General features: G+C 35.9%; 1 protein-coding gene across 3 annotated transcripts in view; it reads left to right on the forward strand.

Moving 5' to 3' along the window:
- ARID4A (AT-rich interaction domain 4A) overlaps positions 1–17,007 on the forward strand; it is a 64,697-nt gene that overhangs the window by 26,999 nt on the left and 20,691 nt on the right. For all 3 annotated transcript variants that reach the window (XM_047863310.1, XM_047863312.1, XM_047863311.1), the window contains exons 12-16: positions 7,922–7,994; positions 9,104–9,198; positions 9,347–9,444; positions 9,984–10,215; positions 14,727–14,977. In XM_047863310.1, the coding sequence (XP_047719266.1) occupies positions 7,922–7,994; positions 9,104–9,198; positions 9,347–9,444; positions 9,984–10,215; positions 14,727–14,977 (749 nt within the window). The remainder of the gene's footprint in view (positions 1–7,921; positions 7,995–9,103; positions 9,199–9,346; positions 9,445–9,983; positions 10,216–14,726; positions 14,978–17,007) is intronic.

The following is a 17,007-nucleotide window of genomic DNA, read 5'->3' on the forward strand; positions in this document are numbered from 1 at the left end:
ACCAGTGACCTTCAACAAATTTTCTGTACTAAATCCAACAAATTTTTGTCATGATCTCATTTGACTCCTTAGCAGTTTTCAGCATTTTTGACATGCCTACCTTCTTCAATCACCTGACATCCATGACATTACATTTTTTTCTAGTTTACTTCCTAAGTGATGTAATGATTCCAAATCTATATGTACATCAGAGATCTCTCTTCTTAGCCCTAGACATTCATATTAAACTGCCAATGAGGATTTCTTATTTCTCAAACTCATTATGTACAAGAACTGTTATCATTTTTGCCCACAAAGCAGTCCTTTCCGTGGTTGTCTCTAGTTTATTTGAATAGAAGCACATCTACCAGTTACCCACACCAGATACATGGCAGTCACCTTAATCCTCCCATTCTTGCCTCTCTAACCAATGAGACACCAAATCCTCTTTCTTCTGCCTACTTGATGGCTTTCAGGTTTTCTGCTTCCCTCAGTTTCTACTCTCTGCCACTATTCTCCTTTACCTACACTAATGCAATAGTAACTTTCCCATGTCCTTGCTGGCCTTCTCCAGTCTGTTCTCTGCACTGACTCTCAGTAGATTTTTTTTTTTAATGTTTTTAAATTTAATTTTGAGACAGAGAGAGACAGAGCATGAGCAGGGGAGGGGCAGAGAGAGAGGGAGACACAGAATCCGAAGCAAACTCCAGGCTCCGAGCTGTCAGCACAGAGCCCGATGTGGGGCTCGAACTCACAAACTGCAAGATCATGACCTGAGCCGAAGTCAGATCCTCAACTGACTGAGCCACCCAGGCTCCCTAGTAGATTTTTTAAAATGAGAAATCTAAATGGGATTCCTCCTGGAATAAATTGATTTTAGGACACAGAAGTGGTTGCAGTATTTATTCTTTTATATTGAAATACAGTACTTCAGACATATTGAATAATGTCACCTCTTTCTAAAAGTCGTATACTGGGCATTACTTACCTTCATATTTGCTCGAGATTTAATTATTATATTTTAATACGGCCTTGTCATGGCATTTAGCCCTTATCCTAAATGACCTATGCCTATTACGATTGTGCGCTTTCTGTTTCTTTCCTCTAAAATCTATATTGTCAACTGATAGTTTTTGCATATGATAACTTTCTGGACAGTTCTTCAGAATTCTACTTGGAGCCAGGCTTTACTGATACCCATTTTGATCTATCGATCACCAGAGTTACCTAACAACTTAATGTTGTGGGGGGCTTACTTTTTCTTTTTTTCTTTAAGTTTTCAGTTTACGGGTATTTTTTAAAATTTAGGTTTTCATTTGTTATATTTCACTGAGGTGTTCTGACTCTATTGTGCCAGAGCAAACATATATCATCAGTGAAGAGATACCTTTCATTATACCACAGTTAAAATATTTAGCTTTTGGGGACACCTGGGTGGCTCAGTCGGTTAAGCGTCTGACTTTGGCTCAGGTCATGATCTCGCGGTTTGTGGGTTCGAGCCCCATGTCGGGTTCTGTGCTGACAGCTTGGAGCCTGGAGCCTGCTTCTGATTCTGTCTCCCTCTCTCTGCCCCTCCCCTGCTCACGCTCTGTCTCTCTCTCTCAAAAATGAATAAACATTAAAAAAATTAAAAAAAATATTTAGCTTTTGTAGCAGATACAAACAGGTAAAGATGACCACACCAAATAAAGTTCTCAGCTTAGTGTTGGAGACTTAGTGGTTTTTAAAGTACGATTGTTTATTTAATTCTCACAACAGTATTTTTTTTTATGAGAGAGGAACTTGAGGTATAGAGAGATTACAGAAATTTTCACAGACTTGTAAGAAAATTTTTCTCTCCTCTACATTGTAAGGTCTATGAAAACAGGATGTCAGGTTTCTTCGTTGTAGTTTTTTCCTTTTCCCACTAATATGAATATCCACCAACTAGCACAGAGCTTGGCTTATAGTAAACCTCCATTAAATAGTTTCTGAATAAATGAATGAGTGTGGGCCTTGCAATTAGCCTAACATATTGCTATTTGAAATAAAGTGTTGGAAGATTTGTTGTAAGGTTCTAGAAAGTTCATTTTGGAAGGTAATTTACCTTCCCTTCATAATAGCTTTCTTTTTTTTTTTTAGGCAGTGCACTCTGTAGGCAGTCTCATTTCCTAATATAATTTTGTGAGCTTATAAATTAATTCTTTTTGGCTTAAGCTAGTTTAGGATAGTTTTCTGTCACTTGCAATAAAGGTTCTTGACTAATATTCCTTCTCCTTTGTATCTTGTCCCACTTATTTCAGGTGTCTTCTGATATGTCTTTTCCCCTCCAACCCATTTTTCAAAGACATCTTTCTAACACATAAATGGTTCCTTCTAGAAACCCTTTAATTGCCTCAGCACCAACAGGATGAGGATTAGGTCTTTTATCATAGCCTTTTATAAGTTTGGCCCTTCCAGATTTGACCCATGCCCACTTTTCTATTCTCCCTGCCACTATTCTCCAGCAATATGTAACTTTTTTTTTTTTTTTTAACACCCCACCTGCCCATATACACACACTTGGATTTTGCTCAGAAGCTGCTTGTTGAGTTGCCAGGTGCATTCCATTGAGTATCACCTTTGCGTTGCCCATTCCCTTTATCAGTATTAAATACAATAGGGAAAATAAAAGGGAAAGTTTAAAAAACTCAGAAAATGATAAGCAATAGCTGAGATTTAAAGAATCCAACAGACGTCTGTGTGGGAACAAATAGAAGCGCTGCCTGAGTTAAGGTTGAGTATGACCTATAAATGTTCTATACATTAACCCCACTAATAAGTTGTTCTAGCATTTACTGCACTGTTTTAAAAACAAATGAGGCTATTCAATATATTTCACACTTAAAACTTTATACGGTAAAAGCCTGAGCAGCTACTGGTATCACTGATTCTTTCACGTCAGTCCTCCAGCCAGAGGTGGCTTCAGAGTTGCCACTTCTGGTGTGCTTCTTGTAGTACTTAGTTCCCCAGAGTAGAGCTTTCAGGGCCCCATCTTAATACCTCCTTTTCTCCAGCAGAATCTGCCTGCTGTGGAATACTCCTGAGTTGAGCCTCTTTGTTTTGGAGTAGGTGGGGTGGGGGATGGAAGATCAAGGGGTGGTAAGAACTGAAGGGTTGAGAAGACTAGTGGTGGAGTGCCGGGGGTGGGGGGGGGGGGGTGGGGAAGTGAGTGCCCGTGAAGAGGACCAGGGAGGGGTTGTGGCAGCAGCATGTAGGTGTATGAAGCTGCTGTTGTCCAAAATAACATTAATTCACAAAAACAGTATATTTTGGTATGGAAAAATAAGCATGGTGTACTGGAATATAATATTTTTTTTAAGAAAGGAAGACTGTGTTGTATAATCATTAATAGTTTATTAAGGATGCCTGTAGGGGTTCGTGAGCAATGGAATACCCATCAACAAAAGATGTGTACTTCATTTACAGTGCAGTACAGGGAAACTACAAAAATCAAATTTAGTCACACCCTTATGCACCCTCAAAATGTCAGCTTTTGTGGTTCAAATCTCTTATGTGATAAAAAACTTTCCAGACCTACTCTTTAGAATTGTGTATAAGTTTCATGGGTTTGAGGGGATCTGTGTAACATGCATCATCTTTTACTACATATTGTGACAATCTGGACACTTTCTGTATACTTTTGTGTTTTGGAGAGTTGCTTCGCCCAGTTAATAGCTCAGCAAAAACAAGGTATTATCTTATTTTAAAGATTTTTTAAAAGAAAGTGCATCTTTAACTAGAATCCATGCCATTTCTGAATGAATAATCATTTTCTGATTAATGTATATAAGGACAGAATAAAGTGAATGCTAATAAGTGATTGTGCCACAGCGACCTGTGACTTAACATCCTCAGCGGCTGTTATTTTTTATTTTATCTGACTCCTGTTGCATTTATATTACCAATAATGCTAGCTCTGAAACTCAGCTAATGTGAAATAATTGAAGAAAATCTCCCTAGTTCATTTTCAGAGACATTGTTTTCATTCACATAATAACAGAGTACTTAAGCTGAATGCCAGTCCCTGGTGATAAGATTGTGAGTAAAATAGGTTATGTCTCTAACCTCAGAATTTATCTAGCACTTACAACGTGGGGGGACATGGAGGATTACAAACACGAATAACTGAGCCTTCAACTAAGTAAGAAGAGTCTCAGCCTTTATATCTCTCTCTTTCTCCTTTTGGAGTAGAGGGTCTTCTTTCCACCATCAAAGAGCTTCCCTTTCCCTTCCAATCCATCAAACTCATTCTTGACAGAGAACTTTTATTTTATTTTAATTTGATTTGATTTAATTTAATTTAAGTTATTGTTTGTTTATTTAACTTGAAAGAGAGAGAGAGAGAGAGAGAGAGAGAGAGAGAGAGAGAGAGAGAGAGAATCCCAAGTAGACTTCCATGCCCATTGTGAAGCCTGGTGCAGGGCTCGATCTCATGAACTGCCAGACTGAGACCCAAGCAGAAATCAAGAGTCGGCTGCTTAACTGTTGAGCCACTCAGGCGCCCCTTGGCAGGAACACAAATCTGATATAATTCCTTTTCACCTCTCTCAGGTTCATGTTGCAATTCTCCAGCATATCATTAAAAAGTCCTTTCTTAATCATAGCCTGTCTTTGCCAGCTTCATGTTTATGCTGCTTGCTGTTTATGCTATTTGCTGTACACATTTTGAGGCTTTCCCTAATAGAACCACCATCACACCATCCCCAGCTGAACCAACCACTCATCCTTCTTGTATTCTTTTATGTATTTTGCAGTATTTTTACCATTATATCACATTGGCTTGTTTTACATTGCTGTACCCTCTGTTAGACTCAGAGGGTCAGAGTAGAAAGTACTACCTCCTCTCATTTTAATCACAGCATCTTTTGTATATCCCTCCCAGACTCCTGCATGTTAGCCATCAGTAAGTGTCTGAATTGAATGTGAAGATAAAGTTTCTAAAGTCAGAAAATTCATAATTTACTAGTATATATAGGTAGATGCACAACTACCCTTTGTAACACTAGGTAGTATATACTGATGCTAACTAAAGTTGTAAATTTCTTGAAATTATGATCTTATATCGTGCCTCTTCTATGTCCTTAACCCTGTTCTCCATTCTGACATTTTACTGGGTGCATAATTCCCCTTCACATGCTTGACTGAAGGGAAGAAGGCTTATCAGCAGTCTAGTGGACTTTCCCTCTCATTATTACAACCTTCTCCCTCCCACTTTAAAACCCTTGAAGAATGCAATACCTTCTGGTTATTGACCAGGAGAGAGATGCTATAGGTATGAAAATACCAGGTGCCAGGAGCACCTGGCTGGCTCAGTGAGTAGAACATGCAGCTCTTGATCTCAGGGTCATGAGTTCAAGCCCCACGTTGGGCACAAAGATTACTTAAATAAGTAAATCTAAAAAAAAAAAAAAAAAAAAAAAGGCTTTGCATTAAAAAAAAAATACCTTGAACAGAGAGAGCATACCATGAGACCCCATACAAAAGCCATAGAGGCAGATTCTTCTAGCTGGAGGCATTTTCTAGCATATGCAGTTTATAGTCCAAGGTGACCGACAACACAGCTATTTGAAAAAAAGATTGTGAAGAATTACTTGTTATGAGAGATGAAGCAATTTTAATTTTTGCAAAGACCATCAGGTAAATTTAAAAACTGTGTTTATAACTTTACCCTTTTCTTGTGGAAAGTAAATTTCCTCTCAAGCAGGTATTTATTTATAAGCAGAATTTTTTTATTCATTTATGTCTTCTTTTCACATCTGATAACTGCACCTGACCTTAGAATTTTATGGCCATAATTTCTCACGGTACTTAATACACTCTTGGGCATCCACTAACTTTTTTTTTAATGTTTATTTATTTTGGGGGTGTTGAGAGAGAGAGAGAGAGAGAACACTGGCATGAGTGGAGGAGGGGCAGATAAAAGGGACAGACTCTCAAGCTGGCTCCGTGATTCCGGGCTCAACCTCACAAAACCTTGAGATCATGACCTGAGCCAAAATCAAGAGTCAGAGGCTTTGCTGACCGAGCCACCCAGGCACCCTTGCTAACTTTTAAGTCAAATGTATTTAAAACACCAAATTTTATCTATATACTTAAAACTATATTCTTAGTAATAATTTATGAAATGTTTACTACAACCTTAATACCTAATTTGCAGTTGATGGGCTCATTTTGTTTACTTGTTTTTGGAAGAAATTTTGATTTCAAATCAGTGCCTTTTGAAAAAAACACTTTTTACATATACTGGATACAATGGTCTTATTTGAATTCTGCCAGATCATAAATACTGGAAATGAGGTGTTGGTTTGAGGAGAGAATATTGCAATTATGAAGGACAGGCAAAGCATAGAGGCAGTCTGGCATAAGGTGTTACTTTTTTCCCCTATACCAAAGTCCTTAAAAATAATACTGCAATGATTCTTGGGCTGCTGAATTTCTTTCTTTCTTGAGTTAACTCATTGGGAGTTGTTCTAATAACCTTGCAAAAGCAAGACTTTTAAAATTCACATGGGGAAAAAACTGCCATCTTTTGATCTGAACATTTAGTAATGACCCCTATTAATTCTGTACTGATTAATTCTATATGTTGCTCGTTGGTGAGGCTTACAACTTTGACTTAACGTTTCTTTATATTTGTTCAAACTGAAAGTACTCCCGTGCTCATTCTGAATGAATGTACTAAAAGATTTTATTCTCTTCCCCTTGATTGCCTCATGGTTTTTTAAAATTATATATTTTAACCAACTACATGTGTATTGATTCTGGCTGCTATATTATTAGTGATTAAAATTCTTAATACATCATTTTAAGGAACCTGTAGACTGTGAATGCTCAATACTTATTGGCTGATAGTTGCTTTTGCTTTGAATATGCAAAGACATATACTTTGAATGACAAAAATCTAAATTTTTCTTTTAGAACATAAAAAAACAGTACTCTGAAATTAAATTATAATAATTTAATTTGGGCTAAAGATATTAGTGTTTTGTTTGTTTTTCCATAGTATTTCTAAATTTTAAATCAGAATTTTCCCACATATTATTTAGAAGTAGTCTATCAGGAAAGGGGATATTTTATCAAAATCTATTTGACTAGAGCCAAGTTCAGCATTGTATAGGTTTATATAATTAGTAAGAAAATAAAATTTAAATTGGTATTTGTAGAAGTAGGTTTTTTTACATGAATATTTCCATTGTTTTCCCATTCCCAGGAACTAATTTGTGGTTATGTATCTAGTTTCCTTTCCTAAGAAGTAATTTTCATTTTCTTATTTTCAAGGGTTGCAAAGTCTTATTTAAAAGGCCATGCAAGAGGGCAAATGGAAAATGCAGACTTACGTGATATAAGAAGGGATTGCGGGGCCTGGGACAAAATATCATTTAAATGTAGTTGTATATGCATTTCTTTAAACCGTTGTGCTATCCAAACAAAAAACCTTTGCCATGTGACTTTGCAACCTCTGGTTTGTAGTCATTCAACAATAACAAAATTTTAATGTTTGTATGTGGGTTATTTTAAAATAATAAATATGTTTGCAATTATTGTGCTCATCTGTCAATACATTTGTGTGGGCCACATGGTATTTTGGTGGATTTTTTTAAAAAAACAAAACAAATGAGGTGAAAACACTCTTCACCAATTCCTAACCTTTCCTCATGGCTCATCTTAGTCCTTATATTCAGGGGTAGGGTTGGAGTGATAGATGGGTAAAAGGTAGAGATGGTGTATCTTGACAGTTGTATGAGATCAGCTCTATGAAAATATGACTTAAAATCTGGCATTGTAAAGTTTGGAGGAAATTCATATTTTCCAGCTCCGTCAAAGTTCCTCTTACACTGGGTTCATAAAACAAACAAAAAAAGAAGACGATATATCTTGCTCTATTCATTATTCTATATATTTATATATTTTACCTTTACAGCCTGAGGAAGAACTTGATCCTGAAGAGAGGGACAACTTCCTCCAACAGCTTTATAAGTTTATGGAAGACAGAGGTATTTCATGCTCATTATTTAAAAGCAGTAATTTCTGGGGCATCTGGGTGGCTCAGTCAGTGAAGTGTCTGACTCTTGATCTTAGCTCAGGTCTTGTTCTCAGGATCGTGAGTTCAAGCCTTGTGTTGAACACCTACTGAGGAGCCTCCTTAAAAAAAAAAAAAAAAGCAGTAATTTCTTTTAGTCATTTCTTTTACAGTTTTACATTCTAGGTTTATGCATTATTTTTGTTAGAATCGTGGATTTGGATTTCAAGTAAAGCCTAAGAATCAGTTACAGTTGAAAATAATTAAGCATTTGAAATAAAATGAGCAGAAATGTATAGGAAAATAGTTTGAGCAGAAATGTATAGGAAAATAGTTTGGATATAATTATATTTAGCCTACTTGGGACTTATAAAACCAAAAAATACTATAATAATATTTCACTAATGGAAGGTGAACAGTCATAATATTAATTTACATATCCATTAATTACTAATGCTGTTTGCAGTAATAAACTAGCCTCATCCTTGATCTCAAAAAAAGAAACAAATTAGGAGATCAAGTCCTATGTAAATAGAATAGGACTTTGAATAGAGTTAAAAGAAATACAGCCTTTATAAATTCTACTTTTTGACATTATGTTAGTCCTAGAAAATCCTGAGACAAATTTGTCCTAGATACTCTGTGGCTTTCAGATATCATCCTTCAGATTACTGCCAGCAGTTTTAATATTTGTGTTAAAGCAGGGAAAATGGATCCATGCTCTAAATTACACCTGTAAAATTGTGTATATTCTTACAGAGGCCTCTTGAGCCAACATCATTGTTAGCTGTACCTTGTAGTTGTAGGTTTTACTTGTACCCAGTCCACTGACAGGTGATTATATTAGTTGTGAGAGGGGTGATCTTATTAGTCATAGAAGTGAATCTAAAGAGCATCACAATACTTCATAAAGAATATAGAGGATATTTTATGTTGTCTTACATAATTAAAGGTTCTTTAAATAGATGCTTCTGATTAATAAAACTTGGGAAATGAGAAATTGGCAAGCTTTGTATTGATAGCTTTGTAACAGTATTTTCCATTTGAATAAAAATTTTATTTCTACTTTCTGATATTAAAAAGGTACTCCAATCAACAAACCACCTGTTTTGGGCTATAAAGATCTCAATCTCTTCAAACTCTTTAGACTGGTTTATCATCAAGGTGGATGTGACAATGTAAGTAAGGACGTAATGAAAAAGTTAAATCATCTAATGTACTGTTCTGCACTTAGGTAATAAACATATTTTCTTAATGAACATAGAATGTTAGTGTAAAGATTATTTCCCTTTGTAAATGTTAACAAATAAAAACTTAATTTTCCAGATTGATAGTGGTGCTGTATGGAAGCAAATTTATATGGACCTTGGCATTCCTATTTTGAATTCAGCTGCTTCCTACAATGTAAAAACTGCTTATAGAAAGTAAGTAGTATAGTTTATTCATCAAAGAATACATATTACAGGGAATATTTTCCATTTAATTTGTTAACAGTTAAACAAGAACACATCAGTCAAAGAACATTAAAGTTAGAGAAAGTGTATAAAAAAGTTCAGGTTAATAGATGATTGGGATTGAACATTATTTCATTGCACCAAGTCTGCCTTACTCCATTTTTCATGTTGTCCTAAATTTCCTTTTCAGAGTTAGGGATGCAGGTAGTGTTAACAGTCTGAAATGATGATAGGTGTTCTAGAGCTATATCTTCTGTGGTGAACAACTTTCATATCAAAACTATGATAGCTATGTTCAGTTATCACAAGCATAGATTTTTTAGGAAGAAACTGTATGATCAATATTCCTGTTTATAATCCTGTATAAAACCAAGAAGTCAGTACCATAAAAAAAGTACTTTAAAAAAAAAGTCTTAAGTTTTACTTTTTAAAAATAAAATGTTTAATAATATAGTATTCAAGTTAATGTAAAGACTAAGATTTCCTAAAATGAAATATTGTTTGTTTAGGTATCTCTATGGTTTTGAGGAATACTGCCGTTCTGCAAATATTCAGTTCAGAACTGTTCACCACCATGAACCAAAAGTAAAAGAGGAAAAAAAAGAGTTAGAAGAATCAATGGAAGAGGCTCTAAAAGTAGATCAAGAAATGCCTTTAGTAGAAGTGAAGAGTGAACCTGAGGAGAATATTGATTCAAACAGTGAAAGTGAAAGAGAAGAAATAGAATTAAAATCTCCAAGGGTAAGTAGTTAACAATTAGTTTTATCTGGTTTATTTTAAACATTACTTAAAATTTTTCATTATGGACATTTTAAGATATACACAAAAATACCTCAGTGAACCTAGTTTGTTTTCTAGTATTGAGTTGTGCTTTAGGCAAACTAGCCTGGCTGTTTTTTTCCTTAAAAAAAATTTTTTTTGTTTTGTTTTTAATCTTTATTTTGAGAGAGAGAGACAGAGAGTGTGAGCAGTGGAGGAGCAGAGAGAGAGAGAGAGAGGGAGACATGGAATCTGAAGCAGGCTCCAGGCTCTCAGCTGTCAGCACAGAGCCCGACTCGGGGCTTGAACTCACGGAACGTGAGATCATGACCTGAGCCAAAGTCAGACGCCTAACTGACTGAGCCACCCAGGCGCCCCTGCCTGTTTTTTTCTAAATATGCCTGTTACTCTTCCTGAAAAACCATTTCTCCTGTTGTTTTCTATTTATGTCTGTTTAAGTCATTCTCATCTGGGGTCAGTCTCAAATATTCACCTCCTTTAAGTCTAGCTAAAAAGTCACCTCACTCGGGGTGGCTAAGTGGCTCAGTTGGTTGAGTGTCTGACTCTTGATTTTGGCCAGGGTTTTGATCCCAGGGTTGTGGGATCGAGTCCCACAGTGGGCTCTGTGCTGAGCATGGAGTCCGTTTGGGATTCTCTCTCTCCCTCTGTCCTTCTCACTCGCTTTCTAGAAAAAAATTTTTTTTTTTAATTTTTAAAAAGTCACTTCACTGAAGCCTATCCTGGTCACCTTATCTAAAATTGTAATCTGCCTTGTCTGTTTGGCATTTGCAGTCCCTCTAATGTTGCTCCTTTTACTTGTAATTTACTTACTCATATTCTCTTTATTATATTTGTTTCTTTTACCCCACTCTGCACTGGATTCACACTCCATGAGGGCAGGGATTAGTATTTTTTCTGTTCATTGACAGATCCCAGGCATCTAGAATAGTACTTCATCTACATTAAGGACTTACTAAATAGTTGTTGAATGAATGAATCTCTTCCTTATAATTCCTGTGCCTCCAACTGGATGGGTTCTTTTCATTCTCTGTTACCTCACAGCACACTGCACATAAAATTCTTGTGGCAGTGTATTATGCTTCATCTTATTTTCTAGTCATGTGCACACTGCTTTTATCTTCTAACTCTGCTCTTCTCCATTATTATTTAAGTCCTTTGCAGAAGTTGTCATCCATTATTTTGATCATTGCTAAATGATGTCTACATAGGATTTATTAAATTTTAGGAGAAAAAATTATCACATTATCAAAGAAGTTCAGTTACTATTATGTCTTATTTTTCAGTGAAATCCTATTTAATGAAAGAGGAGATGAAATCACCTCTTACCTCTTTTAGTTGCTCAGAAACCATTTTTTAAAACTGTCCATTTTGGGGTGCCTGGTGGCTCATTTGGTTAAGTGTCCGAAGCTCAGGTCATGATCTCATGGTTCATGAGTTCGAGCCTTGCGTCGGGGTCTGCTGTCACCAAGAGCCTGCTTTGGGATCCTCTGTCTCCCTCTCTGTGCCCCTTCCCTACTCGCACTTTCTTTCTCTTTCTCAAAAATAAACAAACGTTAAAAAAATAAACAACTGTCTTCTGACCATCTTCCAGTAAATGGAATCTTCTAGTGAATTTCATGAAACATTCAAATTGGTTTGTTTGATTTCTTTTTCATTTTTTTTAATTGTAAAAAACTGTGGTAAGTACACATATAATTTATCATCTTAGCCACTTCTAAGTGTATGGTTCAGTGGCATTAACTACATTCACATGTCGTGCAGTCATCACCACCGTCCATCTCCAATACTTTTTTCATCTTGCAAAACTGAAACTCATCATTAAACAGTAACTTCCCATTCCTCTCTCCCCCAGCTTGTGGCAACAGCCATTCTACTTTCTGTCTCTGATTTGACTATTCTGGGTACTTCATATAAGTGGAATCATACGGTATTTGTCCTTTTGTGCCTGGCTTATTTCACTCAGTATAATGTCTTGCAGGTTGAATCTGTATATGTGTCACAATTTCCTTCCTTTTTAAGACTGAATAATAACTCCCATTATATGTATTTTGGACATACTTTCTTGTCATTACATAAAGATGTTCCTCATCTTTTTTTTTAAGTTTTATTTAAAACTTAACATAAAAAGATGTTACATAAAGATGTTTCTCATCTTATGTAAAATACCTGTAGAGTACTGCATATTATGGATATTCCATAAATTTACCTTCCTTAAGATTTTCTCCAATTTTTTATGATTACAAAATTCTGTAATAAATATGCTTATAAAAATTCCTCGTTTGAATGAGTGAGCAGCAAACTTCTAAAAATGGGATTTCTGGGACAGCTGGCTGGCTCACTGGGAAGAGCATGTGACTCTTGATCTCAGGGTCCTGTGTTCAAGCCCCACACTGGGGGCAGAGATTACTTAAATAAATAAATAGGGGCACCTGGGTGACCCAGTCGGTTAAGTGTCTGAGTCTTGATTTTGGCTCACGTCATGATCTCATGACTGGTGGGGTCAAGCCTCTCATTGGGCTCTGTGTTGACAGCACAGAGCCTTCATGGGATTCTCTCTCTCTGCTCTTCCCCCTGGTCACGTGTGTGCTCTCTCTCTCTCTCAAAATAAATAAATGGGGGCCTGGGTGGCTCAGTCACTTAAGCATCTGACTCCTGATTTCAGCTCAGGTCATGATCTCATGACTCGTGAGTTTAAGCCCCATGTCAGGCTCTGCACTGGCAGCCCTGAGCCTCTTGGGATTCTGTCTCTCCCTCTCTCTCTGCTCCTCCCCTGCTTCTGTTCTCTCTCTCAAAATAAATAAACTTAAAAAAATTATTTAAAAACTATTTAAATAAATTAATCAAAATTAAAAATTAAAATGGGACTTCTGAAACACAGGTATACAGGCCTGAAGTTTGATAGAGAACAGTTCTTTTCATTCATTTACCTACAAGGATTTAAAGAACATATGCTGGGGCGCCTGGGTGGCTCAGATGGTTAGGCGTTTGATTCTTGGTTTCAGCTCAGGTCACAATCTCACAATTTCCTGAGTTCAACCCCGTGCTGGGCTCTGTGCTGGCAGTGCACAGCCTGCCTTCTCTTGCTGCCCCTCCCCTGCTAAACTTTATAAAAATAAAAGATAAAACTAAATAAAAATTTACTTAAAAAAATAAAGAACACCTGCTATGTGCATAGGATATAGAAGTGAATAAGAGAGTCCTTGTCTTCATGGAACCTACCCTTTAGTTCTTTGTGATAAAAAAAAATAAACTTATTTTCTAACTTTGAAGTTTAAATAACACATAGTTAGGAACTAGGGAAAATGTATTATACTGAGATATAATTATAATGTTTTCTAGTGCTGAGTTGTTGGCCCCTTTTCTGTCCTCACTTTATTCCAAGTAGAGGGGAACTCTGCCAGTGTGTAGACGTGGACTTGAAGGAGAACTTAGGACAGAATAAAATGGCTCACCAGTTTGATGGTCAGTCGAGCATGCAAGAGGCTAGATGAAAGCTTCTGGGGGAAGACAAGTTCCTGCCGGCCTAGTGAGCTCTCTAGATACTCATTCAAAGAAATCCGCTCACTTGTTGGCCATTGATGTAATTCAATCCTTTTAAAATGTAGTCACACAGAAATAGAGTGATAATGTAAATTTTATCTTAAAAATGGTGGAATTAGAGACCACAGAGCTTTAAGAGTCCATAATATTTTTTTTTTTTGCTGGTTAATCTTTTAAAAGTACTATTATTAACCTGTATCATTGATGTTTAATTATTTTAGAACATTCATTGTAGCCAAGAAATATTGCAAGTGGGATAAAACATGCTAAGTGAAATAAGTCTGACAAAGACAAATCCCATATGATTTCACTTACAAGTAGAATCTCAAAAGGAAAAAAGAATAAGCGAAAAAAGAGAAACAGACTGATGAATACAGAGAATAAACTAGTGTTTGCCAGAGGGAGGGAGTGGGCGGATGGGCTAAGTAAGTATAGGGGATTCAGAGGTGCAAACTTGGAGTTATAAGTCACAGGAATGAAAAGTACAGCATAAGGGATATATTCAATATTATTGGGATAACTGTCTGGTGACCAATGGTGATTATACTTAACCATGGTGAGCACTGTATAATGTATATAATTGTCAACTGACTGTGTTATACACCTGAAATTAACATAACATGTCAACTCTGATTCAATTAAAATTTTATTGTAGTCAAGAAATACAAAAGTGAGATAAAATAATGTGAACAAAGGAAGAGATTTTTACTTCTAATGTAATATGTAGCCAAGGATCATAGTAGACATGGACATAATTAAGTAATTTATATGGGTTGAAAGGAAAAGTGCCCAGGAATTGATGGGCTGTCATTGTTATGTCTCAAGCCTGAGAGAAGACTAGTCATTGCTGTGAAGCTTTACGAAAAAGAAACATTTTCTGCCTTTTCCCCCATTTGTAGTGATAGCTATTTTAAAGCTTTTACCCCTTCTAGGGACGAAGGAGAATAGCTCGAGATGCAAATTCTATTAAAAAGGAAATTGAAGAAGACAAGACAGAAGACAAATTGAAAGACAATGATACAGAGAATAAAGATGTAGTTGAGGACTATGAAACCGTGGAGAGAAAAGAAAACGAGTTACTGCTGGGGAGAAAAAATACACCAAAGCAAAAGGAGAAGAAAATTAAAAAGCAGGAGGATTCTGATAAAGACTCAGATGAAGAGGAAGAAAAAAGCCAAGAGAGGTACATTATCTTATATTTGTTCTCCAGAAGCACCTGTCTGGGGTACAGCAGCGCTCTGATCCTGCTTAGAGATTCAGGTTTGAGGGAATGTTTTCTTATTGGGACTTCCGTTCCTCTTGTCTAGTGAAGGTGAGACACATTGTGAAGATGATGTGTATCGCCTTTCGGAATTGGAGAATATACTGGTCGCACCATTTTAATAGCACTTGTGCCCTAAACAGTGGCCTCACAGAAGGCTGCGCCACCCAGTCAAAAGAAAGGTCCTGCAGTTGACAGCAGGGAAGGGAGCTGGAGAAAAATGGAGGAAGTGGACAAGAGGAAACAGCGACAGCAAAAATTCCATTTTAAAAAAGGTACAATGTGGGAAAGCTAACAAACACATGGGTGCACAGTACTAGCAGATGTTTCTGTGTGTTAGCTTTATCTAAGACATTTTTCTTTTCAAGTTATTGTATTAGAATAAGTGGCATGCACCCCTGATGCTAGTTTGGAAAATACATTCTTGCCCCACATCACACCAATAAATTTCAGTTTTTTAATGTCCATTCTGTTTGCTGTTGAGTGTTGGTATTTTTTTTCCATGTATTATACATGTATGGACTGAACTGACTTAAACATTACCAAAGATTAGGCAGTCCAGCTAGAGCAAATTAATGTCCGACTGTGTTTAGTTGGCCATTTCTGTGTTGTCAAATGGATTTACTAATTTTTATATGCTACTAAAAAATGAATCTTAATTCAGCAACAACAGCATAACACACGTTCTTGTAACATGAGCTCTTCTCCATAGTTACTTTTTGATTACTACATTATATGATGACAAATTTTCTAGAAGTTTAAGTAAAATTGGGAAAAAGTAGCCTGCTGCATCCAACTAGTGGCTGACACCCATCTAAAAATTAACCATTGAGAAAATACTTGTAAAAATAGGAATGATTGGTGAGTGGGAGAGGTGATTTTATGATTCAGTCCAAATAGGTACAAGAGCTATCACAATTACATGTGAATTAGATGAGTGAATAAAGAAGGTTCTGTATCGAAATAGGATTAGGAAAACTGGGAGGAGAAAATTGGAGTTGAATATAATGATGTGAGTGCAGAATTTCAAATATTTGGACATAAATTTAAGCAAAAGTGAACCACTTAAATCAGGGCTAATTATAGTTTGAAGTTTTATTAAAAATAAGCATCAAAATATGTGTAATATGTATTTAATACATAAAACATGTAATACATGTATATATATGTATATATGTGTATATATGTATATATATAGATGTGTGTATATATATATATCTATATATATGTAATATGTGGTTTTAAAAGCCTTTATAGTTGCTATGTAAATAGAATAAGTAATTGTTTCAGAGAAAATTTCAGACTTGAATATGAAAAAAAATATGCCCTTCTATTAAATAAAGATTGAATATATAGACAAACATAGTTCGTATTCTCATTCTATAACAGGAATCATGGAAACGGGAGATTTTTTTTATCTGTAGACATTTCTGTTTTAAGTAGTTTCTTAATATTTTGAAATTACCTTATCAGACTATAATATTGAATGTGTCCTTCGAGATAAAACATTTCCCAGGGTAAATGAGGTTGTCAAAGCTTCTTCATGTTGGTTCCCCTAGTGCTCCCCAGATAAATGCCCCACGTTTATTAGAGCATAATGCCTCCTCTGAAAGAAACATTTACCACTCATGACATTAGGATGATCTTTGCTGTAGATCTCTTCTAAATCCTTGGAGGGTTAATACAAAATGTTTTGTTTATAAAAAATACTGAAATATTGTCAGACCTCCCTATGTCAATCTCTTTTATACCTGATTATTTTAAACAAAAGCTGGTGGGAGAGGAGTAAAAACACAACAGAAATCAGTATGAGATACACAAAGCTTTGTTCTCCTGCTGCTATCCCACAGTTTCAACAAGTGACCTAATATTCAAATATCTGTTGTTTCTTTGTTACGGTAGGAAAACCTTTAAAATATAAACTAGTTTAAAAGATATGGTTACTGAGGTAG

The sequence above is a fragment of the Prionailurus viverrinus genome, chromosome B3, assembly GCF_022837055.1.
Source record: "Prionailurus viverrinus isolate Anna chromosome B3, UM_Priviv_1.0, whole genome shotgun sequence".
NCBI lineage: Eukaryota > Metazoa > Chordata > Mammalia > Carnivora > Felidae > Prionailurus > Prionailurus viverrinus.